Below are 27735 nucleotides of genomic sequence, written 5' to 3' on the forward strand. Positions count from 1 at the left end.
TGGACAGCAGGAATTCACCAAGGCCCCTTAGACAGCACCTTTCAAACCCACAACCACTATCATCTAGAAGGACAAGGGCAGCAGATGCATGGAAACACCACCAGCTGCAAGTTCCCCTCCAAGCCACACACCACCCTGACTTGGAAATATATCGCCTTCCTTCATTGTCGTTGGGTCAAAATCCTGGAACTCCCTCCCTAACAGCACTGTAGGTGTACCTACACCACATGGACTGCAGCAGTTGAAGAAGGCAGCTCACCACCACCTTCTCAAGGGCAATTAGGGATGGGTAATAAATGCTGGGTCTAGCAAGTGACACCCATGTCCCATGGATGAAAGAAATAAAAATTCAGTTCTGTAATCATGCTACTCATGGCTTCAATATCCGCTCACAGCTTAGAAAGTTCTATGGCTTTTCCTTCCAATGCCTCCCCTTTTCCATTCAGCTGGTTCTTCAGCCTAACAATATCCACATTCATCTTCTCTTTCAATTGGGTATGCTGCAAAAGTGGTAGATAACTCTTTTTCTGGCTGTTGAATTGGAGCTGCAAGTTTTCTACTTTAGTTGCCCCTGTACACAAGAATTCTTCATCTTTTCCTTTTCCTGCTGTAGTCTTTCCCTCTGCAGTTCGGTCTCTACATACTTCCTTATCACTTTTTCTACACGTTCATCTTTTTCACTCATAGCATTAACAAACTTGCTTTCCATTTCTTCATATATATCTTTGGAAACATTTTTCCAAGTTTTCTTTGAAATGTCCAACCATTTTCTTCAGCTCTGCAGTCTCTTTCTTATACCTCTTGGCATCCTCCTGGAATATTGAACACTTCTGAGTCTTCTCTGCCAACTGGTTCTTCAGTTCTTTCAGAATGGCATTAAATTCATTTTGTTTCTCTTTGCAATCTTCCACAGTAACAAACTTTGATCTGTGGGATCCTTGTGGTATGTGAAGGTCCTTCAACAGGTTTTCCTTTTCTTTGCAAAGCTCAATTGCTTCATTTTGAGTTTTCCTGAGCACTCCCTGTGCAGGCAGGGGGGTGGGTTCCCTGAATCGGGGCTTGCGCTCTTTCGCGCATGCACACGAAAGAGCGCTGAAATCACAGAGGTGCCTCAGGGAGATTAGTATAATTTTAAAAAATTTTCTTTTCTTTATTTAAATTTTAAGACATGTCCCCCGACATGTGACAGTGTCACATGGGCTGGGACGTGTCAATTAATTTTTATAAAAATTTTTATTCAATTTATAAACACTCCATGAAACCTCATCCCGCCCGTGGATGAGGTTCCATGAAAAATGCGAAGGCAACCGGGGCTCCTTAAGGTTGGATGGGCAGCTCAGTTTATTAGTTTAATTTGTTTTTAAATAGCCTTAAGACTCGGCTGCGCACCTGTTGAACTCAAAATCTACACGCACGCCCGATGTCACCCCATGTCATTTTATGCCTCAGTGAGTGGACCCCACCCCCGCTCACCGAACCGAAAATTCTGGCCCAAGAATCTGCTCAGCTTTTTTTCTGCTGTTCAAGGCAGTCTTCATTTCTTCATGCTGTTGAAGAGTTATGTACGCCTTTTGCATTTGATCTTAAAGCACGATTAGCTGTTCTTTCAGCTGTTTATTTTCTTGTTGACATTTTGCCAACTCACGCTGCGTTTTGGTGCCTTGCTTTGTTGCTACTGATAGTTCCAATGCAGCTTTTTCTGAAGTAATATTCAACATCTTTCTCTGCTCATGTTTTTCCAGGGCCATGTATTGATTCTCCATAGAGTCTTTCAGGGCAGCAACTTCTTTGAGTGCCTTTCCTGCCCGGCTGTTGTGCCTGGCTGTGCTTCTGGCTGAGTTCTTCCAACTCAGTTTTGATACGAACATTTTCCTGTGGAATAACTTCATTTGCTTTTTGCAAGTTTTGTTGTTTTTGCATTACATCAGATAACTTTCCTTCATTCACAGCCATCTGCTCACTTCACACTTCCACCTGCTTTTGCAGTTTGGGTACCGTGTTGGCATTTTCAAAAATTTTATTTTTAAGTCTTTCAGTTGCTTCTCAGCTGTTCTTTCCTCTGTACTAAACTCTTCCTCTCATGCACTTCATTACGCTGACATGGTTTGCGACCACCTTATGTTTTGCTTGGGCATTGTCTCCCTCGCCCTAGGGTCTCCTTGCTCTTTTGGTGTTTTATTGGGGGGTTTAAGGCACTCTCCTTAAGGTCTGCACAACACTGAGTTTAAAATACTTGTCAAAGTCTTTTAGTATCTCGCTGAATGTGGTTGAGGATTCACCTGTACCTTTCTTGTGATTACCTTGTTGGCAATTTCACCAAATAAGTACCAGAATATGTTAATTTGCACATCCCCTGATTTTTCATTTAATCCTGATGTACTCCTGTGATCTAAACATTTTCTTCTCTGTGACGCCTAATCTTGCATCTGGTTTGGCCCTTGCATGAGCTCCAATTGGTCTGTCAGTTTTGATTTACTATCCATGGCTCTTTTTCAGAACAGGGAAGTACAGGTTTAATTTTTTTTCGATATGGTGCCGCAGTGACCTTTTCTTCTCTTCTTCCCTGTGCTTGTCAGGTTTTGGCAGGCCCCCATTGCGATCTTCCAGCCATCTTTAAAAGTTTGCAATTCTGCAGGAGACCTTTTAAACCAACAGTTTTGGATAGTGATTTGTTTCTCTAAGCTTGGGAAATCAATTTGAAGGGAATTTATTTTTGGTCTGCCTTCTGTTTAAATGTTTTTATATTCATTCAAGCTTGGCCCCCACCTGGTATGTCGTTGGCTCTGGACCCAGCTACAGCGTCCATCTACCTGCTCTGCTTAAACAAATCGGCATGCTTTGCCTGGAAAAACTCAGCAGGTCTGGCAGCATCATGAGGACTCGAAACGTCAACTTTGTTCTTCTCCGCCGATGCTGCCAGACCTGCTGAGTTTTTCCAGGTATTTCTGTTTTTGTTTTGGATTTCCAGCATCTGCAGTTTTTTGTTTTTAAATCGGTATGCTTTGCCTGATTAGTGCCCTGATTATTTTTAAAAGGCTAGTTCAGCCTTTTAGTGAATCCTGCTCACCCTTTTTTGATCTGGCTAGGTCCTTTGACTCTGCGTTCGATCAGGTTTGGGCAATGGAGCTCCACGTGCTCTGGTGGAGTCCTTGTCAGCTACATAATGGATTTTTCTTCTGCCCTTCAGCCTTCATGCCTGTAATGCAGCTTTTTTTACGTGATCTCCAGCCGTGTCTTCGATTTAGTGCACTTCACTCAGGTCAGACTGAAGTTTCTTTATTTTTTCATGTCTTGGGGTTTCGAGGTCCTTCTCCCGCTGCCACCATGTTGTAAGGTTGTTTGATGTCTCCCCAAGAGGTCTGGAGGCTTGTGTGGTTGAACATAAACCATTTATTGTTAACATATAACTATATACATATCTCTAATGTATAGCCCTGCCTAGGTGCTATCTTCATACCGCCTTCCCTCAGCCTATCTCTACACAGTCTACCATCATGTGACTCTCTACATCATAATGTGGGTGGTGTGGTTTTTCCAGTTCCACAATAACCATTACAAACCCAAACACCTTCACAATACAAATTCCACTGAAATTTTGTTGCTTACATTGACTGCCTTAAATGTGTACATATTTTACTCTGATAATTTCTCCTCGCATTTAATCTCTGCTTCTTTTTTCTACTACTGATCTCTTGGCCCTCATTATGTCTGCCTAAATTCCAACTGTTGTTGCAGGAATGACATTCCCTACAATAGAGAATGGTGCCCACGGTAAAGTGAACATTTCTCTCTCCCTGACAGGTGCAGATATAAAGCAAAAAAAAAATCCTATAGACAAATGAAATCCTTCCTGGACGTTAGTTCTTCTCTTTCATACCAGTTACCTATGAATTCATTCTATGTTTAAATTTTTATGTAGGAATTATTACTTAGAAACAGACACTTTTATTGACTTAAAATTCAACGGCTGTTCCTGTCAATATTGTAAAGCCCATAAAGCCTTTATTTGGCCTTCACACTTACTCATGTCTGATTGTATATTTGGGCTGGTGTAAGGGCGTGAGCTGTAAACAGTGAACACAGTGGTTTATTTGAGCTGTAGCACTGAATAATTTTTAAACAAGAAAGGACACAGTAAGCGCCTTGTATTCTGAGAAATGTTATTCATAGCTTGCGTTGCGATTTTTTCCCACGTGGGTTGTGTGTTTGGTTCAATGAATAAACCATAGTAAAAAAAATAGAAAATGCACAATGTAACCCATTTGTGAACAATCTTGAAATAGGTTACAATACTTAAATCTTTGCTCTCTCCACTACCTTTTGATTCCTTGATAGCAAAGTACAGTCAACTCTCAAACATTCTAAATGGAACCTTTTGTCTAGCTTGTTGCATCTTACAATGCTTGAGTTGAGCTACAAGATTTAAAATTGCAACACCAATCTCCAACACTGGATGTATTTTTGGTTGCAACATCTTCTGATCTACATCATTAGACCAGATGTGCTAAGATAATAATACTAAAGTTACTTTTCCTTCCATTGAATATTGATTCCAAGTACAATAACCACCTCCAAATAAATCTCTTGCAGCTGTAAGAAGCCCAGATGTTTGTCACGTAGTACTATCAGGTAACCAGCTGGGGATGCTAAAGATCTAAACCAACTCATTCTCTATATTAAATACTTGGTGGCTTCTGTTTTTCATTTAACTTATTTATATTTGACAAGGTATTTAGTGAAAGGGGCCTGTTATGAGCTTAAATCTTGTACAGGTATTTTATCATGAATTGCATTTGGACACTTATGCAAGCAGTCTGAGTCTCTGATGGTTAGGGGTTTAGCCAGTCTCTCTCAGCTCCAGGTTTAAAGTGATGAGGCTATTACACACAGCTACCTTCATGTTAAACACCAAAAGTGGCAGGTGATGTAAAAAGCTAAATAGACCTGCAACCAAAGGCTCTGTAACCTTACTGTATCCAGTTGAGAATGGTGCTAGAGAACTATGCAGTTAGCAGGGGCAGGCTCCATGATCTATGCCTCACCCTCAACTGCGATGGTACTCAGCAGGTGAGTGCAAGAGACAAGGCTCAAATGTTTGCAAATATCATTAGCCAAAAGTGTGACGTAGATGAGCCCACTCAGCACCCCCATCTCCACTTCCAATGTCTTCACCGTAATAGATGACAGTGACCACTCCACAAGTCATTTGACAGAGCAAAGGCCATGTGTCAGAATAGTATCCAGATTGGACCGGTGTACCAGAGCTGGCTAATCCCCTGGCAGAGCTGTTCCAGTACTGCTGTAACATTGGCATCCATCAGACAACATGGAAAACTGTCCAAATATGCAGTACCCACAAAAATCAGAACAAATCTAATCCCACCAATTAATGCCCTATCAGCCTACACACAAACATCAGTAAAGAGATAGCATGGTCACTGGTAGCATAATCAAGCAACACCCACTCACCAATAAACGCACACATTGGTGGAGAGAGAACTAGAATTAATGTTTCAGGCCTGTGACCTTTTATCAGAACTAGGAAAAGTTAGAAATGTACTAAGTTCTGGGCAAGTGAAATGGGGGAGGTTGGGAAGGAAAACAAAAGGAATAAACTGTGATAGGGTGAAGGGCAGGAAAGATTAAATGAGAAAAGCTTTCACGGTGCGAGATCAAAGGGAATAGAATGCAAAGTGAAAGAAATGAGAGAGAAACAAGAGAAAAACCAGCAAAGAAACAAAGAACAAAATGGGGGCAGAGGTTATGATCTAAAATTGTTGACCTCAGTGATGAATCCAGAAGGCAGTAAAGTGCCCAGTCAAAAGCTGAGCTGCTGTTCCTTGAGCTTATGTTGAGCTTCATTGACACCATCCTTTCTTCAAATGTCACTCCTTGCTGTGGATTCATGATAACTTCTGACCCTTCATCCCCTTACACTCCCATCCCAATGAATTTCAAGCTTGGCACAATGCTGAGCTCTCCATGCCCAATTCTTTGGCAGGATTCCTGCCCTTGGACAATGGACCTTATTACCTGTCTCCATTGTTCACCTGGATCCGTCCATCTGGCCTCTTAACCTCTCTGGATATTTTCATTGAGAACTGTCAGCTTGGCACAGGCCATCTCAATCAGACTCCTGATTCCATCAAAGCCTTGGGTCAGGAACTTACCTGTGTCGGGCGGGCTGGGTTGGAGCAGGTGGGGCCGGGCATGGAGCCGATCGCCGCCTGCGATTGGCTGTGCGCTGCCATTTAATGTGGGCGGGCCAATTAAGGCCCGCCCAGCGTGATGCACGGCTGGTGGCGCTCAGCACGACCTGTGGGGGTGGGGGGAGGAGGCCTGCGCTCTTTCGCACATGCACACGATAGAACACAGGATCTCCCTGAGATATGGAGCTGCTTGATTGTAAAAATTTTGGATAAATGATCTGAAAAATTATTTAAACATGGTCCCTCATTGTGACAGTGTCACATGAGCTGGGACATGTTTGTACATCTCGCAAATGTTATTTAACTATTTTGTTAAACTTTCAGGAAACCTCACCCCGCCCGTGGATGAGGTTTCCTAAAAAATGCGGAGGCCGCTTGGGCTCTTTGCCTTCCCACCAACCTCAAGGTTGGACGGGCAGAGCTGTTAATGAGCTTAATTAGTTTAAAAATGACCCTAGTAGGCCTTTGACAGTTCAGCGGGCACGCAGCTGCCCCCAGCACACGCCCGCCAAACAAAATATCTAAATGACGCACAATGATGTCAGGATGCACGCCCGACATCATCGCGCATCAGCATGTCGGGCCCACCCCCACCACACCATCAGCAATATTCTGGCCTTGATATAGACACGGGTATAAGAACTGAATACCAGAGGAGAGGCAAGAAGCAGAATTTTACTAAGAATTGCGCCAAGGAGCCATTACAAAACTAAGGGAAATGAGAATCAGTGGAAAACCTAGCAATGCCTGTAAATATACACCAAGAAAGGTGATTGTAACTGTTGGAAGTCAGTCATCTCTGGCCCCAGGACATCAGTGCAGGAAACATTCTTGGTCCAATGATCTTCAGCTGCTTCACCGATGATCTTTTGACAGTGGGAAGGTTATGTGTGTAGCTATGAACTGACAATTCCAGAATGTTTCATTCAACTCTTCAAATAATGGTGCAGCCCCCATCAGCTTATAGCAGCATCTGGGTAATATCTAGGCTTAGGCTGATAAGTGCTGGTTAATGCTGGAACAAGAGAAAGACTAGTCATCTCTCCTTGATCATCAATGGCACAACCATTGATAAATCCCCCACTATCAGCATCGGAAGGCCCACCATTGATTAGAAGCTGAACCAGACCAGCCACCTTAACACCAGAGTGCAGTGCCAAGAGCAGGCAAGAGCCTGGCTATGTTGTTACAAGTGGCTCACCTTTTAATCCCTCAAAGCCTACCTACAAGACTCATGTCAAGAACATTAAACTGGATGAGTGTCACCAAACTTAAAAAACTCAGCAACATCTAGGTCGGAGCAGTTTGCTTGATTAATGCCACTGAACTGAGTGTCCAAACCCTCCATCTCTGGCAAACTAGGGCTGTTAGCCGTATGATCCGTAAGATGGACTGCAGTAATTTACAAGACTGCTTCAACAGCATCTCCAGCCCTTGTAATACCTACTGGCATTATTTTATGGAATACTGCTACCAATTATTTGATAATTTTTGTTATGAATGCTGAACTTTGCAAGACAGTTACGTTTTAAAATGGCTCTTCTAACTTAAGATCCTGGAGAGGGATATGGTGTGATCATCCTAATTCTGCTCAAAGTCAGGCCCAAGTGATCTGTAATGAAAGCTTGTATAAAGTCAGGGGTCCCTTTTCACAACTTGACAGAAAAGAGGGGCAGCTGGTTTTCTAGATAGAGAGAGACACAGCCTCAGACACAGAGGGAGACAGAAACAGCTTCCACTGTGGAAAGAAGAGGAAAAGCCTGTTATGTTGTGTTAGCCACCAAGCAGGATGCTGGTGAGGACTGATTCTCTGTTCAAAGAGATGGGACATATGGAGGTTTAGGGACCAAGGCGCAGTGGGAATGGTCTTTGCTGCTGTAAGTCGGTTTGGGAATACTCAAAAAACAGTGGAGTGACTTTCAAAGAAGACTGGAAGACTCATCACAGTGTGGCTAGGAGAAGGGAGCCTACTGAAAATGTGGGGAGAAGTTTGGAACTTAAACTTCAAGGCTACATGTCTTCTGGAGGCATGGCATAAAGTAAAAATGTGCTGTAAAGTATTTCGGTTGGGTTGGTTAGTTAGAGGGGAAGTACCTTTTCTGTAGTTTGATGTATTAGCTGCTTATTGTTAAGTATTGTTTAGCCTGTGTTGATTATATATTTTTTGTTACAGAAAAAGTCTTAAAACATGAAATTTTGTCCTGCGATTCTTTCTGCCAGGTGCTAGGAAATTAATCTCTCTTTTTAAAAAGTTATTGGTCTCCACAGGGATTGCAACATATTGAAGAGTGAAAATTATAGATTCTACGTTCACAGTGGCCTACTTAGCAAATTACAGAAGCTGTAGATCATAGGAATATAGGAAGAGCAGTGGTCTATTCAGCCCTTGAGTCTTTTTCATCATTCAATAATAATGTATCTGTATCTTAACCCCATCTACCTACCTTGGTTTTCTAATGCTACTAACTTTGCCTAATAAAACTAAATCATACAAGCTATAAGGCCATGTAGCTTTGGCCCTATGGCTAGGAAGAGTGATATGACCATAGATTAATTTATATGTCACAAATCTTGTACTGTGATGTAACGTTATGAATTCTTCCACCCCATGGTAACATATCACTATACTTGAAAATTACAATAGGCCGGTGAGATCTGTTAAGCTGATCCATATGTTGTTGAACTGCTAGGCAATTTTTTTTCCAGAATAGTCATTTTTACCAGTAAAACCATTACTTTAAAGAGTGAATTGGTAGCTTTGATGAAGTTGCAAGGTTAATTTGAGCATTTGACCTAATGTTAGGGTTCATCCTCATTTTTTTGTATAAAAACATAACATCTAGGTAATCTTTACAAATAGAGTGGGATAGAGAACAATAATCCTAGTAATACTTGATGGTTAAGTCAAGGCTCGTGAGATATTTAAGTGGCATAGCCACAAAACACTTACTGTCTGTTAAACAGAACAGACTTGAGAAGGTGTTCTGAAACATCTGTTTCAAGAAACTGAGGGAACAATGTATTTTGCAGTGTTGTTCAATAAAGTTACTAAATTGTTGTGAGCTTGATTTTCCATAACCATAAGTCCCTACCTTTTGAGCATCAACACCTAACAACTTAAATCTGATTAAGTTAATTGTTCTCTCTTTAGGTACTGTCCCTCTCTCCTTTAAATCTGCCATTATCGCCCCTCTCCTCAAAAAAGCAACCCTGGATCCCACAGTTCTTGCAAATCATCAACCCCCCCATCTCCAACCTCCTCTCCAAAATCCTTTGGCATGTTGTCATCTCCCAAATCCATGCCCATCTTTCTCAAAACTGGTTGTGTAAATCCCTCCAAAATGGTTTCCACTCATCCTAGCCAGCCTCCCACATTCTACCCTTAGTAAGCTTGAGGTTATACAAAGCTCTGCTCCTGTGTCTTTACTCCTAATAAGTCTCCTTCATCCATCACCCATGTGTGCTAACTTATATTAGTTCCTGGTCAAGCTATGCCTTGATTTTAAAATTCACCACTTTGATTTCAAATCCCTCCATGGCCTCATCCCTCCCTATCTCTGTAATCTCCTCCATCCGCATAAACCTCTGATAGATGAATGCAGGTAATTCTGGCCTCTTGAAGATCTGTGATTTTAATCGTTCTACCATTGGTGGCCATGACTTCAGCTGCCTTGGCCCAAACTCTGGAATTCCCTCCTTAACCTGTCCACTTCTTTTTATTCCTTTAAAAGACTCCTTAAACCCTACTTTTTTGACCAAGCTTTTGGCCATTTGCCCTATTAGAACAATGTGACTGTGTGTCAAATTTTGCTTTATAATGCTCCTGTCAAGCACTTTGCAATGGTTTACTATGTTAAAAGTACTATATAAAGTTGTTGTGCTGAATTAGCTAGCCTTTGCCAGGGAGACTTTGGGTAATTAAAGTAGACCTCGAGGTAGGGGAATCTATAAATCAGCCAGGTTTCCTGCTGATTGCTATCCAGTGAGTCTTGTTAGAAAGTATGCATGCATTTCAGTTAAAGGACAAGATTGACTCAAAGCTGCAATGTCCCTCTTGCTCCAATAGCCAGTCAACATTCATTCTTCAGTTGATATATGAAGAATGGGCATCTGAAGGATTTAAGCAGAGCACAACAAATCATATCTGATTCAGCAGATTGGAATGAATTTTCCTCCTATTTCCCCGGATGATTTTCTTCTGCTTCATCGTAAACTGATTTGCTTTTTACATTAGATTAAGTATTAGCAGCTTCTTTAGAGGATAATAAAAACTTACTTTAACAGGGCAACTTTAATGTAGGAAAATATTCCATGGTGCGTCACAGGAGTGTAATACAAAAGCTGCCGGCAGCCAAAAGGAGAGTCGAAAGGATGGCTAAATGTTTAGTCAAAGAGGTCTAAGTTTGACGGAGAATCTTACAGGCGAAAGGTGGAAAGGTTTAAGGAATTCTAGAAGCGAAGTCTTAGACAGATAAATTCACAAATCCACAGTTAGAGTTGGAGTATAGTCAAATAGGGAGAGGTGAGGATGAGTTGTAAAATTGAGGCATTGGTGAACAGGCAGCCAATGCAGGTCAGCAAACATAAGGGTGATGGAGGAGCTCAAACCTGGAGGGGTAACTATATCTGTAATACAAACTTATGTCCTGGATCCGCTTTGGAACATTGACCTGTGTCTGAAACTTTAGTCACATCACAACCGATCATCATATTTTCTTTCACCATTGCTGCTCAATTTTCCTCTAGTTACTATTTACATTCAAATGCCCAGTAACTGCTTGTGAATTGTGTGTGCCATCCTCCAAATTCTATGCCTGCAATCTCTTTCTAGAGCGGGAAGAGGGGGATCTGCAAGAATTGGTGCCAAGGGACTTTGCACTGCCCATATGGCCAGAACATAAATTCAGAATCCTTCATTTCATTTTTAAAAAGAGCAATAGTTGTTATCAGAATAACTAATTTGCATTTATGCAGCACCTTTCATATTTATTGAATTCCACAAAGTCCTCTCCAACTAATGGATTACTTTTGAATGGTTGCTGTTAATGCAAAGGGATCTTTTTAGGTCAATTTAAGGCAGGACCTTGGTTTACTGCCTCCTCCGAAAACAAATGGCAGAGACTGGATTTAGGCAATACTGTATGAAGAGGGATATTTCAGCCCTATGCTACGGAGTGTTTCATGACTGAAAGCTTTTCTACTTGAATCAATTTTCTTCTCCCTTTCATACCCAATGGCTAGGATCTTTAGGTCGGTGAGCGGGGGATGGGGCCCGCTCACCAACAAGTAAAATGACGCGGGATGATGTTGGGCGGAACTCATGATGTCACCCCGCGTCATTTCAATTTTCAGGTCGGTGGCAGCCGAAATCAGCTGTGCGCCCGCCGACCTGTCAACGGCCTATTGAGGTCATTTAAAAAGTAATTGAAATAATTAATGGACCTGCCCGTCCAACCTTAAGGTTGGTGGGCAGGCCGGGAGCCCTGGCGGGCTTCAGATAAAGCATCAAACCTCATCCACTGGCGGGATGAGGTTTCATGAGGGTTTTCAAAAATTTAATAAATGTTTGATTAAAAGTGATGGATATGTCCCAACTCATGTGAGTGTCACGAGGGGACATGTCAGGGAAATTTTGTCTGTGCACCTTGACCATTTTTAAATTTGGCGCCAATCTCCCTGAGGCAGCACTTAGCCTCAGGGAGAGGAGTGCGCACTCTCAGCTGAGGGAACCCTCCCCGCCCGCACAGGGAGCACATAGCGCTTCCTGGCAGACGTCATGCTGGGCGGGCCTGCCTATGTAAAATGGTGGCGCAGCCCCAATCGGGGGCTAAAATCTTGCACCCCCCCCACCCTGACTGGGGGATAATTCTTCTCAATGTTTACTTAAAGGTACCCTGCATTCAGTTTGTCGAGTGCCCTTTAAGACTGTGCTATATTAAGCATCTTTAATTATTTTTCTCCGTCCAGTGCGTTGGGCCCAACTGTGCTTAGTCCGTCAAGCACCCCCACCCCTAACATGCGCCTCCATCCTGAGTTCTCCGTGCAGATTCTTAGATACTTGCATGTATCTAGCCACCCGGTTTGCCTGTCCTAACTCTGGGTGCTAAAAACTAATGTACTCACTCGACTTGCAGGACTGTCTGGAGATTGATACGAGCATCCTGCCAACTATGCCAATTGTTGTCGGATATATCAATCACCCATGGAGTCCAGAGGGAGTAGAGTTAAGCTGGTTTATTTGAGCATGCATGCAAGAGATAGTCCTTCTTTCCAATCAATGGTTACAGTAGCCATATTTAAACTTCCACTTAGAGGAAGCTGTGCATCACAAGACAGAGTTTCTGTGAACATGTTATTCCAGCTAACCCAATTAACAATTGTAAAATTCAATCAACAAAACAGAGTTTCAGTGGCCATATTGTTTCAGCTAACCCAATTAATCTTGACCCAATTAATGGCCACATGGGGATTCCCAATTTATTACTTATACTGCTAGTGTATAGAGCAAATTATATTGAATTGTGGCAATTTTATTCATTTCTGTGTTAATGGGAGGTAGAGACTCACCAAGAACAGCCCAATGATCCAAAGAGCTTCATGAATACTGAACACATTTTGAACTGACCCTCATACTAGAGAAACGTTAACTCACTGGCAGACAGATTCTTATTTGGAGTATCAAAAAGCGGTAGCTTTGCTATTTGAATAGCAATGTTAAACATCTTCAACAAGGGTTGTAAGTGACTAAGCTAAAATTATACATTAATTGGCTGTGATACATAGGACGAATACGTCAAAAATGATTTATCTCTAGAGTGCTCAAAGGGTTGTAGTGTTCAGATCACTTTTTTTGCAAACAGAGTTTAGCAATGGTCAGCCTGCTAACACTCACCATCAAGGACCACACCTCAATCTGCAGCTAGGCAAGGTGCCCAAGAACCAATGGAATTGCACCCCATGAAGTTAAATGCTTTCAAATGCAAAGAAAAGGAAAAAGAAAAATTAGCTATAGGGGAAAAATATTAAACCATTAACTACTTTTCATTTCAGTGTACAAGACTCATTTAATAAAACAAGGCCAGTGCAGCTGACCAGAGAAAACTTGGGAGAAACACTGAAAAATGACCTTAAGGAGTGTTCAAATTATAGTAAATGAACAAATAATCTGATTATGTCACTTTTTTATTAGATTAGGAGACAATGGAAAAAGTACATTTCTTTTCCTTTGTAATTGGAACTATTAAAAATACAGTGTGTTCACAGGAAGCAATATTACAAAAATTGCAATGTTAGACATTACACAATAGCTACCCATCATTTGGGACATTTTAAACTCATCAATATACATTTACACTTCCAGAAGACAAATGCTGAGCACACAAATAATAACTGTTTAAAACTGCCTATAAAATCTGGTGGTTACCATGCTAATGAGGCACCTTAACACGCAAGTGCTGCACTTATTGTAAATTTGGTGCTTATTTAAACTTCATGCAAATAATGTAACTTAACATTAACAATCATGCTTCACAGTATAACTAACAGAAATAAATCAATTTTTGTATGTAGATATAATTAAAAAAACAGAAATTTCTTCAAGTTTAGAAAAAATGTAAACTATTTGCTTTTATACGCAGCAGTCCACAAAGTAAATTCATTACAAATTACATGAAAGCTTTGGGAAAGTTACATAAATAAAAGGGACCAAGGAGGTAGAAATAAAAGTAAAAGTGATTCATGGTATCCCCTCAACTGCTCAAAGTTAGTCTTAGCGGTGGAGGTCGCTAACAGCTAGGATAGATCCAGATCTCTATCTAAGAATTTGTCAGAAAAAGTGCTTAATCTGTAGCATTCTGGTATAATTACAAAGGACTAAGACCCTCAAGAAATAGCAAGAAAGCAGATTATTTTCTTGTTAGAAAGTTTATCAGAAAAGTCAAATTTGGAAAAATATTTAGAATATGAAAGAAATTATATGCTACTGTATATCACCTTCAGTCGATATACTTAGGTGTCCAGAAACTAAGCATGCCGTCAGATTTCCATTATTTGCAATCATCTGTACGAATGTAATTGTATGTTTAGCATAGCTTCAACAAATGCATAGCTTGACTTAAAGAGTTTTGTTGCAAAGAACATTTCCAATAACATCTTAGAACCACTCCAAAGCAAATATTTTCTACAGTAAACACATTGGAATGATTCAAGTTTTTCTCATATCAATAACAGCCCTGATGTTGGCAGGGTGGGGCGGGGGTAACTGTCTGCAGGAAGAAAAATTGAATTATAATATGTAAAAGTACAGGACCATGATCAGAGGCTAAAGATAACCTGGGCAAAAAAAACCTTATGCTGGCCTGATTAACATACATCACTAAGAATGAGCTTGTGTAAAGATTAAAAACAGGCACCACCTCAAATCAGTAGTCCATGTAACAATTTAGATACTGGTGGCTGTTCACTTTCTAGAAGAGTAATTTACTTTGAATTTGCTCTAGAAATAAACTAAGCCTCAATGATGACTGTCCTGAACTATTAAATTATAAATCGTTAGTCAACGTCCAGATCACTATCATCACTACGAGACACCGAAGCACTCTGTATGGATGTGGGTGACACCACATCTTTCTCTGGCAGTACACCGTACTCACGCAAAAATGCCTCCAAATCCACTGCAAAAAAGTCATATCCAAGTTGGTCAGTGATGCGTACAAAGTTGCCAATCAAATCTCCACATTTGTAGACTAGCAGAGCAGGTAAGGCATTACCAGTGAATCTTGCACTGGCTCCAATTACAGAGCTGCGGACTTTGCAGAATTTCACAACTGGATATTCTGTGGCCAGACAGATCAGACACCCATTCATGGCTTCACATCCAGGCTGGTCATCTTCATAGATGTGCACCATTATGAGAGTATTCTTTTCCTCTTTGTCGATTGTGTCTAGGAAGGCTTGTGAGCTGTCCAGTTCATAGATCTCTTCAAAACGCTTTCCACTGTACAGATGTTCCCTCATTTCCTCCATTCGCTGCTTCCTGTACTGCTCCAAAAACTCTTCATCATCCTTTTCATGTAACATGTTGCATTCTTTCATCGTCATCTACAACATAAAAATCAACAAAAAAAGGTTAGATTTGAACGTGTACACTGCTAAACAAATTCAGGCGATTGCAATACATATTTCTCACTAATTTTAGTTACTTTATATGGTTCCAACAACATTAGCATTAATGTTCAGAACTAGAACCTACAATTCGCACACGAGGAACTTAAAAATTAAAAAATATTTTATGAACTGAAAAGTTTCTCTTGCCACTGGATGCACTTTACTTCAGTCAAGTTAATCTAACATTAAAAATGGAATTATGTAGTAAAACCTATTTTAATCAGATTTTTTACACACGGTGATCTTCCACAATTAGCATTTCGTTTTGACAAAATTTCTGCACATTTATGCTTCGGGGCTTCCATCCAATTCTAATTGTTGTATTTGATATTTCTGCAGCCCTGTGTTTCCTCACTGACAAGTTACACCTCAAACATTAACCTTTCCATTGATTTTGTCCTGGAGCACTTGCTGCTTCTGCTGGTCTTTCTCTTCATCCAAATGAGACCTACAACTCATTGAGAGTTTCTTGATGAGTCGCCGCACCTCCCGGCGCTGTTCTGCACGCTGCTCTGTTTCGAGCTGCTTGAACCGACGCCAGTCGTTTATCACTCCTTTAGGGCCTGCACAAGGGGGAACCAATACAATGGTGATTAACAAAATAAAAGCAACTGCTGGACAGTAAGTCTGAGACAAATGTTACAGAACGTAATCTTCATAATTAATGAAATGTATAATATGCATTCTGTGTGTTCAATGCTTCTCTATTATTACAGGAGGTTAATGAATCCTTTTCACAAGTAGCTTTGAAAATTCATTTTAGCTTAATATCTAATTGAAGTCCATTACAAATTATAATACAAGCATGTTTTAATAAACTCTTGAGTTGTCCATTTCATTAATTTGTAAATTTATTCTCTCTTATCAAAATAAACTCAGCTTGGTGCACTTCAATGAGAAACAATGAACTACAGTGGTATCCAATAATGACATGTTTTTGTTGATAACTATTTATTATTTGACTATAGAATCAAGAACACTCAAAATTAATGAAATCTGTATTTTAAAACATGCTACATTTAATCAAATACAAAACAAACATACAATGTTTTTGATTAATAATGCAAAATTTGTTTTGACTGTAGACATAAGAAGTTCATGTTGGTATACTGTATTTAATTGATCAAATTCTATATCAACAATAAATGATGCGATAGGAAGGATTTCAGAGTGTCAAAGCTATGAGCAGGTACCTTTGGCGTTTGCAGTACTATGAAACCATCAAAGTTATTTACAATAAAACTATGGATGACTTGCACTGCAGAGTTTGTCAACTTAAAGAATCATGTTTGATGAACATCGGATCTGCAGTATTACTACAGTGCTTTCAACTCAATTTCATTTTAAAAGTGATGTTAAGTCTCACTGGATGCAGCTCAACTCTACCTTAGGAGTTAATTCTATTTATCAGAGGAGAGACCAACTTAAGGAGGTATTCTCCTAATTAGCCCTGCACTTTCTGCAGTGCTAACTGCAACCAGCCAAAGTAAATCTTTTAATCTTTAAAGCTACAGAAGTTGAGATAGAGATCATTGCAATTTTTGAAGGAATAGATAAATCTTTGAAGCAAAGGAAGATACAGAACTTACAGACAGAGCACAAGAGGAGCCAGGTCTGAATCCACACAAACAGGTTCCTGCGCCACCAACCCCCTCATCTTCAGTTACTAACCAAAGTCAGGAATGATATTTTTTGTAACACCAAGTATGATATGTTATCCTTCCTCGAGCTTCTAGTAGTTTTTGGCACTCCACCACAGTGTCCTCGTCGCCTCTCCTCTGTTGTTCACCTCAGTGGGGCCTTTGTTTGGTTCCAGTTTTAACTATTGAATCATAGCCAGAGCTTTTACCAATTTCTTCTCTTCCCATCCCTGCACTGTCACCTCCAGAATCCCCGAGAGATCAACCCTTAACACACATCCCCTCCGAATCTGCATTCTACCCTTCGTGACAACATTTGCAGGTATGGTTCCAGCTTCTGTTTGTAAACTGATATAAACATCTACTTCCCCTTAAACTCTCCAACAACTCTCTGCTGCCAAGATTACTTGATCAACACTTAGTCTTGGTTGAGCTGCAAGTTCTTTTAATTAAATAATTAGCAAGACCAAAGCCATCATTCAGCAAAAAAAATGTGCGCGCTGGCCATAGGCTATCTTGCTCTCCCTAGCACTATCACACACTGACCCTGAGCCCTTTCCTGGCCTATTTTCATGCAACATCGCCTACCTTCCACCTGGGTACAGTCAATCTGTTGCTGAAACCCTGATAATTAGCTTTGTAATCTTGACGTCCAATTACCCTTCTGGTTGGCCTCCCATTCTTCACTATCACTAAACTTCAAGCCATCCAACACTGCATTTTATCCCATACCAGGTCTCATTCACCTGACACTTCTATCTATGCTAACCCATGTGCGCTCACAGTCGCAATGCCTCAAATTTAAATTTTGCCATGGTGCTAACCTTTCTCTCTCTCCCTAACCTCAGCCAGCACTGCAACCACACCCCCTTCCCCCAACCTGAAATTGTCTTTTTCTTTGCATCAATCTCTTCTGCATTCCCTCCTTCTTTTTACACCACCAGTAGTTGGACTTTCAACCACTCAATTGCAATATCTGAAATTCCTCTCTAACCCTTTTGCTCCTACGTCTTTGACCAAGTTTTAAAGTCACACTTCCTTCTTTGCCTTGAGGCATTATACATTAAATAAACTATATTGATATTGAGATACTCAGGAACACTATAAGGAGAAAATTACAAGCTAAATTCAATTGCAAAGCACTAGCAGAGACAAATGGAATAAATTCAAATTTGCTTTCTTAGGATGGAGGATAGATGGTGAAAGATTTCCTGTTTGCTATATGCAGCAAAAGCGTACATACATTCTGTATATTCATGTTTACCACTTTGCTACAATTAGTGAATGGAGGAAATCTTAGCCTAGAAATTTTTAACAATCTGTTTTAAATAATTACTGAAGGAGTGACAATCATGATTAAACACTCTATTGAATATAACCTGGTATCACCAATTTTTGGTTTTAATCTTGCTGTAGGAGAAATAAAATGCTTGAAATGAGTCCTTCAACCTTAAGGTTAGCAAACATTTCCTGCTTTCCACTGAAATTTCTCATCAAGTACCTGTGTTGACAGCACTCCGCTCTCGGACTTCTGCACCCACAGAAATTCCAGAATTTTTGATGCTCTTATGTTCATTCTCATCGCGGTCACTGTCTTCATCCTCACTGCTGCTGTAATAGTACTGGAGCTTTTCTCCAAGGATCTTATCGTCCAAAGTAGTCATTGTAACCAGTGATTCAAACCAACAAAGTCAAAAATTTACTGGAAAAGAAAATCAGAGATTAGACCATCATGTTAACAGAGGTTACAAGTGTGTTAAAAATACTAATACCCCAGCACCTTCCTGATATGTCAATAACTTGCTTCAACATTAAAAGGGCATTTATTATCTAGTAATTCCAATTCAATTTAACTCCACTTTATTATCTTTTTGGAAATTCATTTTGGGTAACTTTTTACTATTTTTTTTAGTTTTAAACTTGTGCTCCTTACCAGGCTCAGTTTAATAATTCAATTTTGCCAGGTTAAAAAGTGATTGCTGTTAGCAGCCAGCAATAATCTTTCATATTAAAACTGAATAGCAGTGATAATATTTTCGTGTGGGAATTAGGGAGTTTCAGTGTTCACTATTTTAAAGTACTGTGTGTTGTAATTTACTATACCAAGTTGAGTCCTCTAAAGAGACTTGGAAAATATTGAAAACTACTGTAAATGTGCTAGTTTCCACAAACAGGATTGCAGAAGATTAAGACAAAAATGTGTTTGTTCATGCTTGCACATGCTCCATGTTTCAAATTTATCTTATAAATCATTTTCACTGTTAACTGATTGCAAAATAATAATAAAACTAAGTTTACATCTTTGCTCTCGATATATCACCCCTATAAACCACAATTTTGAATCAAAATGATTTCTGGAAGTGTTTCTCAATGCCCTCAATAAGAGATCCAATTAAGTTGCATTTCCTAGTGGCCAGAAGGTACTATGAACATACAAAGGAATCACAGAAAATTTATGACACAGGAGGTGGCCACTCGGCCTATAGTGTCCATATCATTGAAGAGATTACCCAGCTTAACCCAATTTTTCTGCATGAAGTCTGCAGTCTTGCAAGCCACTGCTCTTCAAATAGACATCCAAGTACTTTTTAAATGTAATGTGAGTTTCTGCCTCCATCACCCTTTCAGGCCGGGAGTTCTTGGTCTCTACCACATTTTGGGTGAAATTTCCTCGTCTCTGCTCTAATCCTTCTCCCAATTACTTTAAATCTGGCTTTTCACTGCTCTGCCAAGGCAAACAGGTCATCCCTATTTACTCTCTAAAGTCCGTCATAATTTTATGCATTTCAATTAAGTCAGCTCTCAGCCTCCACTGTTCCAAGGAAAACAAGGCCAGCATATCCAATTTTTCTTCACAGCTAAAAATCTTCCAGTCCTGGCAAAATCCTAGTAAATAATGTGGTATAATACACCAAAGTGTACAGCTAAATAACACTCATACCAACAGAACGTGCTTCAAATACAATATCTGTTCTTCAGCAAGCAGACTATTAAGCAGAATCCAACACAAGATTGATTGCTACAGATTGTAGAAAAGTTAACTATATATTGACCAACCGTTTAATCCAGATAAGGCATGCGGTTTTATAGGATCATGGCTTTTAGAAGAGATGCTGTGCAACCAAATTTTGCATTTGCTTGTTATGCTTCTGCAAGATTCCCAAAGGAAATGACAAACCTACCTGCCTAAAACACTGAGGTAAAGGTAAATAGAATAATGGCAATTGAAGTACAGCCCCTAGTTGCGGACTCATCTTTCCCATTCTGCTCTCACCTGAAAATGACATCCAATCAAAACACACCAAAACTGGCATCTCCCTGACCAATGCCAGTCAACAGGACGTTTCTTTTTCTATCACAAATGTTTTAAAATGAAAGCATTAATATAGCTTACCCATCTCACAAGCAGGTCACCACAAAACCCTTGTGTAACGCTAAATAATTCAAAACACAAACTGGAGGCAGGATACTTGCCACTTAGTCGTTAATGCAACGTCCAATTCGATACGGCAACACGGGGTAGAGCTTCCAATCAGCTGCGTGGTTTTTTTTATATGCAATTCGTTCAAGATCAGCATAAAATTCTGCATTCGTTGTGTGAGCTAAGTGCAAGTTACATTCAGTGCAAGCTGATTTTCTGCAATCTTCTGCACTCGTTCAAAGCAACATCACATTAGAAGCTGGCTGCGCCCACCAAACTGACCATGCCCCAGAATGAATCAATCACCACTGCAAGTTCCTGCTAATCCCAGCATTTGCAGGCCTTCAAGGAGGGTTTAAAAATTAAGCTTCCTTTTGGGTGCAAGGTCATTAGCAAACATGTTCTAAATTCTAAAAGCTTTTGAATGTATATTCTTTAAGTTTACTAAAAAACTGACTATTGTACCACAATGTAACTAGCAAATTTGCTCTGTATAGTTTTAAAAAGTATTTTTTTTTTGAAAAATATACTTTATTCATAAAATATTTGGAAGAACATACCAAACCATTTCAAAATCACCATCACAAAAGTACAATCAGGTTCAACTTTTACAACATGTATCACGAGGTGCATCAATACAATCAATGAATATTACAATCATTTGCAGACATTCATTTTGAGCTGTACAGCCCGAAGGGCTCTAAACAGTTCCCAGCCCCTCGGTGCACTGTGGCAGAAAGGTCTTACACAGCGACCCTTCCCCAATGCGCCTTTGCGGCGGCTGCCCCAAGCTTTAGTGCGTCCCTCAGCACGTAGTCCTGGACTTTGGAATGTGCCAGTCTGCAACACTTGGTCGGGGACAACTCTTTGCACTGGAAGACCAACAAGTTTCGGGCAGACCAAAGAGCGTCTTTCACCGAGTTGATGATCCTCCAGCTGCAGTTGATGTTTGTCTCGGTGTGTGTCCCTGGGAACAGCCCGTGGAGCACAGAGTCCTGTGTCACAGAACTGCTCAGGATGAACCTCGACAGAAACCACTGCATCTCTCTCCAGACCTTCTTTGCAAAGGCACAATCCACAAGGAGATGAACAATGGTCTCCTCCCCACCACAGCCACCTCGAGGGCAACGTGCCGAGGGGGTGAGACTCCTGGCGTGTAGGAAGGATATGACGGGGAGGGCCTTTCTCACCACCAGCCAAGCTACGTCTTGGTGCTTGTTGGAAAGTTCTGGCGATGAGGCATTCTGCCAAATGACTTTGACAGTCTGCTCGGGGAACCATCCCACAGGGTCCACCCTCTCCTTTTCCCGCAGGGCCTCTAAGACGTTACGTGCCGACCGCTGCCTGATGGACTTGTGGTCAATGGTGTTCCTTTGCATAAATTTTTTCACGAGGGACAGGTGGTACGGCACGGTCCAACTACTTGGAGCGTTCCGTAGCAGCATGGCCAGACCCATCCTTCGCAACACCGGGGACAGGTAGAACCTCAGCACGTAGTGACACTTGGTGTCTGCGTACTGAGGGTCTACGCACCGCCTAATGCAGCCACTCACAAAGGTGGCCATCAGTATGAGGGCGATGTTGGGCACGTTTTTTTCCCCCTTTATCTAGAGGCTTGTACATCGCGTCCCTGCGGACACGATCCATTTTCAACTCCCAGATAAAGCGAAAGATGGCTCAGGTGATCGCCACCATGCAGGATTGTGGAATGGGCCAGGCCTGCGCCACGTACAGCAACAGCGAGAGTGCCTCACACCTGATGACCAGGTTCTTACCCGCAATGGAGAGGCAGCGTCGCTCCCACATGCCCAGTTTCCTTTTCACCACAGACACTCGCTCCTTCCAGTTTCTAACGCATGCCCTGGTCCCTCCGAACCATATCCCCAGCACCTTCAGGCCGTTAGCCCTGACGGTGAAGGGGACAAAGGATCGGTCAGCCCAGTTCCCAAAGAACATGGCCTTGCTCTTCCCACGATTTACCTTGGCTCCCGAGGCCAGTTCGAACTGGTCGCAGATGTGGATCAGTCTGTGCACTGACAGTGGATCCGAGCAGAAGACGGCGACATCGTCCATGTACAGGGAGGCTTTGATCTGAGTGCCTCCACTGCCTGGGATCGTCACTCCTCTTATGCCCGGATCCTTCCTGATGGACTCAGCAAAGGGTTCTATGCAACACACGAAAAGAACAGGCGAGAGAGGACAGCCCTGCCTGACTCCAGATTTAATCGGAAAGCTATCTGATTCCCACCCATTGATTGAGACTGCGCTACTGATGTTAGTGTAGAGCAGTTGGATCCAATTGCGAATTCCCTCCCCAAACCCCATTTTGGAGAGCACATCCACCATGTAGGTGTGCGATATTCTGTCAAAGGTCTTCTCCTGATCCAGGCTGATGAGGCAGGTGGTCCACCCCCCTGTCCTGCACATAGGCAATCGTATCCCTGAGCAGCGCGAGGCTGTCAGAGATCTTCCTGCCCGGCACAGTGCAGGTCTGGTCGGGGTGGATCACCAATTCCAGAGCGGATTTGACCCGATTGGCGATGACCTTGGACAGAATCTTATAGTCCATATTCAACAGTGAAATGGGTCACCGATTTCTAATTTCCTCCCTTTCCCCCTTGTGCTTGTAGATGAGGGTGATAATGCCTTTCCTCACGGATTCTGACATACTGCCGGCCAGGAGCATACTCTTGTACACTGTATAGTTTTAAAAAGTCACTTTCAGTCATTTAAAACAAGGTTACCCACAGATGGTGGATTGACACTGATTAAAAATGTTTATTTTCTGTGACAAACCCATTTCAACTGCACTAACTAAACTTTATCAAGTTATCCCTCTTAAATATAATCAAGGAATATTTTTTAAAGCAAAATTTGATTTTTTCAAAAAAGGGTGCCTAATTACATTGGTTCATGGCAGATTTTATATTTGGCAATATGCAAACAAGTTTTCACAGGTACTCAAATAAAAACACTGCTCAAAGTGGGCCCAAATGCCAATTGAACCCAAAGTGGATAATCTATTACATAGGTTACTTCATGACTATCAACTGTCCCAACTCACAAGAAAATCAACAGCACGTGTTAAATATGTGTGTATGATTTTAGTTTCACATTTTTGCTATGCCATTCATCCAAAGGTTTTCAGATAAACGGTGATGCATTTAGGTGAGAATAAATGATGCCAGCATCATTTGACCATTTATGATGACTGATAGGAGTTATGCAAAAATGAACACTTTATTCACAAAAACAAAAAAGATTTTGTCATCATTCTCCCCTCTGCCAGTTGGCACTTATGGACAGACTCAAACCTGGAACCATCTTGAACTTTCTGATCTTACCACACCAGGTGATGTATTTATTCTCAAAATCATTTATGTTTATAGATGTTTTAGTCATTCAGTCCAGGTACACTATTACATGTGCAGAGTTCATGAAAGCACACTGAACAACAGCCACAGCTCTCCTACTATACAGGCATCACTTGTGGCTTCAGACACCCAAAAGCTATTACACTTAATAAACATGTCCATATTTGTAAACGTTCAGTTAAGTCCTATATCTAGAATTACATATTCATAATGGAAATATAGTAATGACTTTAGAATAGACATTGAATTACATCTCTGCTCCCTAGCCCAATTATTCCCCATCCTCTAACTAATTCATGGTATCATCCTTGGTTCAGTGGTTGCAAACTTGCAACTGAGTCAGAAGAGCATGGGTTTTAGCTCACTCCAGCGACTTGAATACATAATCCAGGCTGTCACTTTGGTGCAGTACTGAAAGAGCACTGCAATGTCAGGGGTGTCATTTGGATAAAATGTTAATCTGAGATTGCCTCTGCTCTCAGAGGGAGATCTTTTGGCAGTATTCGAAGAGCAGAGAGTTCTTCCGCTATCCTAGCCAACATTATCCTTCAACTAAAATATGATCAATGTAGATTATCTGGTCATTTATGGCACTGTTGCTTGTAGGTCTTTGCTATGCATAAACTGACTGCCACAGTTCTTAATGACTAGGCTTTAAAAGTAATTAGTTTCTTTGCCAGTGCAAGCTCAACTATTTTAAATGTGAGATGAGAAGGTGTCAGAGAAACGATCATGTCTGGAGACTCAGGAAGATTCCTCTGTGCAGCTGCAGTGCCATTCAAGATATTGTGCATCAACTAAACGGCTGCTCAAGCTGGGGGGCTGTGCTTTCCAGACTTCACAGTGTTGGCCGCAAGGCTACTGAATGGCTAAAACATGCATGATAACTAAACTATCCACTTTGAAACAAGTGGAATGCAAACTATAAAATAAAGGAATAAAGTAGTTTGGTTTTTGAATTTCATTCTAATCCTTTTCTACAATTGTGCAGCTTCTAATAGAGGATTGCTTTTCAAGTGGAAGACTCTTATTAACTTCTGACTATTGCTCTGTCTGCAGCAGGCAAGGATCTGCCACTTCCCAGGATATCAAACAGGCTAAACAGATCAAAAACTTGACTGAAAATTATAAAGATGTTAGGACATATCGCTAATAAATGTATACAGTACTACATTACTACCATTTGAATAATTGCCAGTTTCAGAAGGTACAGCAACACCTGGTCAATGTATACCAGTACAGTAACTTTGTTGTAAAAAACCTCACAGCAAAGTGTGGCATCAAAAGGAAGGATTAGCGTCTATCACTCAGTTATACAACCTCAGATGAGCAAACACTAACCTAACAATCCAACCTGTCCAAACACAAAACCATCTATACAGCTTTCCTCCAGTGTCAAGCATAACAAGTGCATTACTGATCTCAAACTGTAGTTTGCAACTAGTAATCTAATAACAGTGTATTACTGGTCAAAAAGTAACCTTTTTTTAAAAAGTCCACAAACGGCAAACATTTTAAAATCTTTTCCATAGTACCTGGTCAAAAAAACAAAAGCCATCCCATACCTGTTCTCAATTGCCACCACACTTGCTGTGGTAGCTCAGTGAAATCAGAAGCAAAGCAAGTAAGACTGAGGTAAACCCCTGACATTCAATCACAAAACAACCTGGTTAGGAGTCAACTGAATAACCACTTGAGAGATTAGCTAACCATTTTTTTCAAATCTACAGAACTCTAATTGGAGCACCAATGACAAAAACACATGACTGTTCACATCCTATAAATAAAACATTTCCAGATTTTTTGTTTTGATGGAAAATATTTAAATACAGATGTGCACACATCTGTAACAGATGCAGTGAATTGGACCATGAATAACACGATGCAAATCAATGGGCTAGAGCTTAATTTCAAACACTCAACACTTAAATACAGCCATAAACAAATGTTTTCTAAAAAAAAAACTTATCTTTACACAAAGCACCTGCAAACCTTTGTTGGGACTATAATGAAGGTGAACAATACAAAAAAAATTGAATAAATCTCAGCATACATTTCAGTGTTAATGTAAGTCTTGTTCCAAATGCTTAAACAGAAGATACAGTAAAACCAGATAACTAGGCAGACAATCAGCAAGCAGAAAACCTCATTTGCTCTCTATGTGTATAGTAATCCTAGAAGATAGGTTCATAATCTTTAACAGCCATCTTTACAGCAGAGTCAATTCCATATCTAAATATGTACAGCAGAAATTCCTGATGTACACACTCGCCTTTAACTTCAGGAAATGATAGTATAGACACTGCCATTCTGTGCCCATCTTTATTGACCTACTGCATGTCAACAAAGCTGGAAGGCTAAGTGGGATGTCAAAAGGAAACATAAACATTCCTAAATGTAATCATTCTTCCAGCATTGGCAACAGCTTCATCTCTTTACCTGAAAACAAATGAGTTTCAGCAGTAAAGTGTACAGAGTACAGAAATGCATAGAATGAAATGATGATTTGGAATACATTAAAAGATTGAAATTGTTATAGGCTTGGATTAAAGGCTGCACCATCATTTAAACCACCATGGGGTTAAATTCAAACTGTACACAACAGCTGGTGCAGTCGATTTTACCATTATTGGGAATGGGATTGAGGGACAATTTTACAGCTTAGCTGATATATTTCCATCAGCAGACTGATTATCCTAAAACCAGAACACTCTAGATTTGCCATTTACTCTGAGAAACAACATGATTGCAATTATACCCAGGCAGGGGGAAAGACAGCTGTTCAGATAAATGGTTTGCAGGCCTAAAGTCACAGAACAACTTTTTAAAAACATGCTATATGAAACTATAAGATGGGAGCAACACAAAAGAAACAAGATATGAAGGAAAACTCCAATTACATTTCTTAAGCTTGAAATTACAATGAAAGTTAGCAAACATATTAAATTCCTCTGTCCATTATTTTAACAGCAGCATTAACAAATTTTTATTTTAAAGATCAACGTTAGAGTACTAGAGGAATTTCACATACACGCTAATTTTTTCACAGCATGTTTCAGCAGTCTGGTCTCCTCTCCTCACTGTCCCCAAAATGTTTTCTCCAAACCCCACAAGGGCAGTGGTACAGTTCAACAAAAAAAATGACAGCGTTTTCAAAACACATCAGCATAGGATGCACTTGGAGGGAGATTATACTTTAATTTGTCAGAATGAAATTAGGGGATAGCAGCATAATCCCTTCCATCAAGTAAACCATATCCTTTCACGAATGGGCAGGATTCCTGGCAAAATATTTCAATAACCCAAGTGATCTCTTCCGGAAATTTACAGTGCAGTTGAACACAAAAGAATTGTAAACAGTTAAAACAATTAAAAAAAACACTATATAATCTACCTAAAAATCCTCATATTTATGAACTAGTGTTCCTCTTATTTAAACTAAGAGAATGATGGAACATTTAGAAATTATGCATTTATGCTGACAATTAGCACAGTGTTTTAGTGTAGGACAACTTGTCAGTTCTAGGTTTGAAGGTAAACTGTGACCCTTGATCACCGATGATGTACATACAGGAGAACCTGGCAAAATAAGCTTTTAAATTAAAATAGTTATTCCTTCTCAGTTGACAATTACAACCATAATCTTGTGTCATTTTAAAACAATAAAATGACAAATAGACAAAAATCCAAATTATCTAGAAAAATTGTGTAGAGGTTAAGTAACAAAAATCTCCAATTATAGAACATAACAGGGATACGCAGAAAAAAAAAATCGAAACACAAAATCTCTCTGGGAGTGTTGTTGAGGGTGTGCAACACTCTCAGGGTTTGGATGATATTCATCCAAACCCCATGTGTCTTGCAATCTTGTGATATGTTTAATGTTATTCTCTGTGCAATTGAGAAAAGGTAAATGATGATACTTG

The 27735-nt window shown here is 40.5% G+C and overlaps 1 protein-coding gene across 1 annotated transcript; it reads right to left on the bottom strand.

The window, feature by feature from the left end:
- Positions 1-13373: 13373 nt before the first annotated feature.
- pdcl (phosducin-like) lies at positions 13374-19546 on the bottom strand. The gene is made up of 3 exons (XM_078549812.1): positions 18516-19546; positions 15756-15937; positions 13374-15308 (listed from the first exon to the last, which is right to left on the bottom strand). The coding sequence occupies exons 1-3, from the start codon at positions 18676-18678 to the stop codon at positions 14760-14762; spliced, it is 894 nt and encodes a 297-aa protein (XP_078405938.1). The 5' UTR covers positions 18679-19546; the 3' UTR covers positions 13374-14759.
- Positions 19547-27735: the final 8189 nt, after the last annotated feature.

Source organism: Cetorhinus maximus, chromosome 10, assembly GCF_964194155.1.
Source record: "Cetorhinus maximus chromosome 10, sCetMax3.hap1.1, whole genome shotgun sequence".
Classification (NCBI taxonomy): domain Eukaryota; kingdom Metazoa; phylum Chordata; class Chondrichthyes; order Lamniformes; family Cetorhinidae; genus Cetorhinus; species Cetorhinus maximus.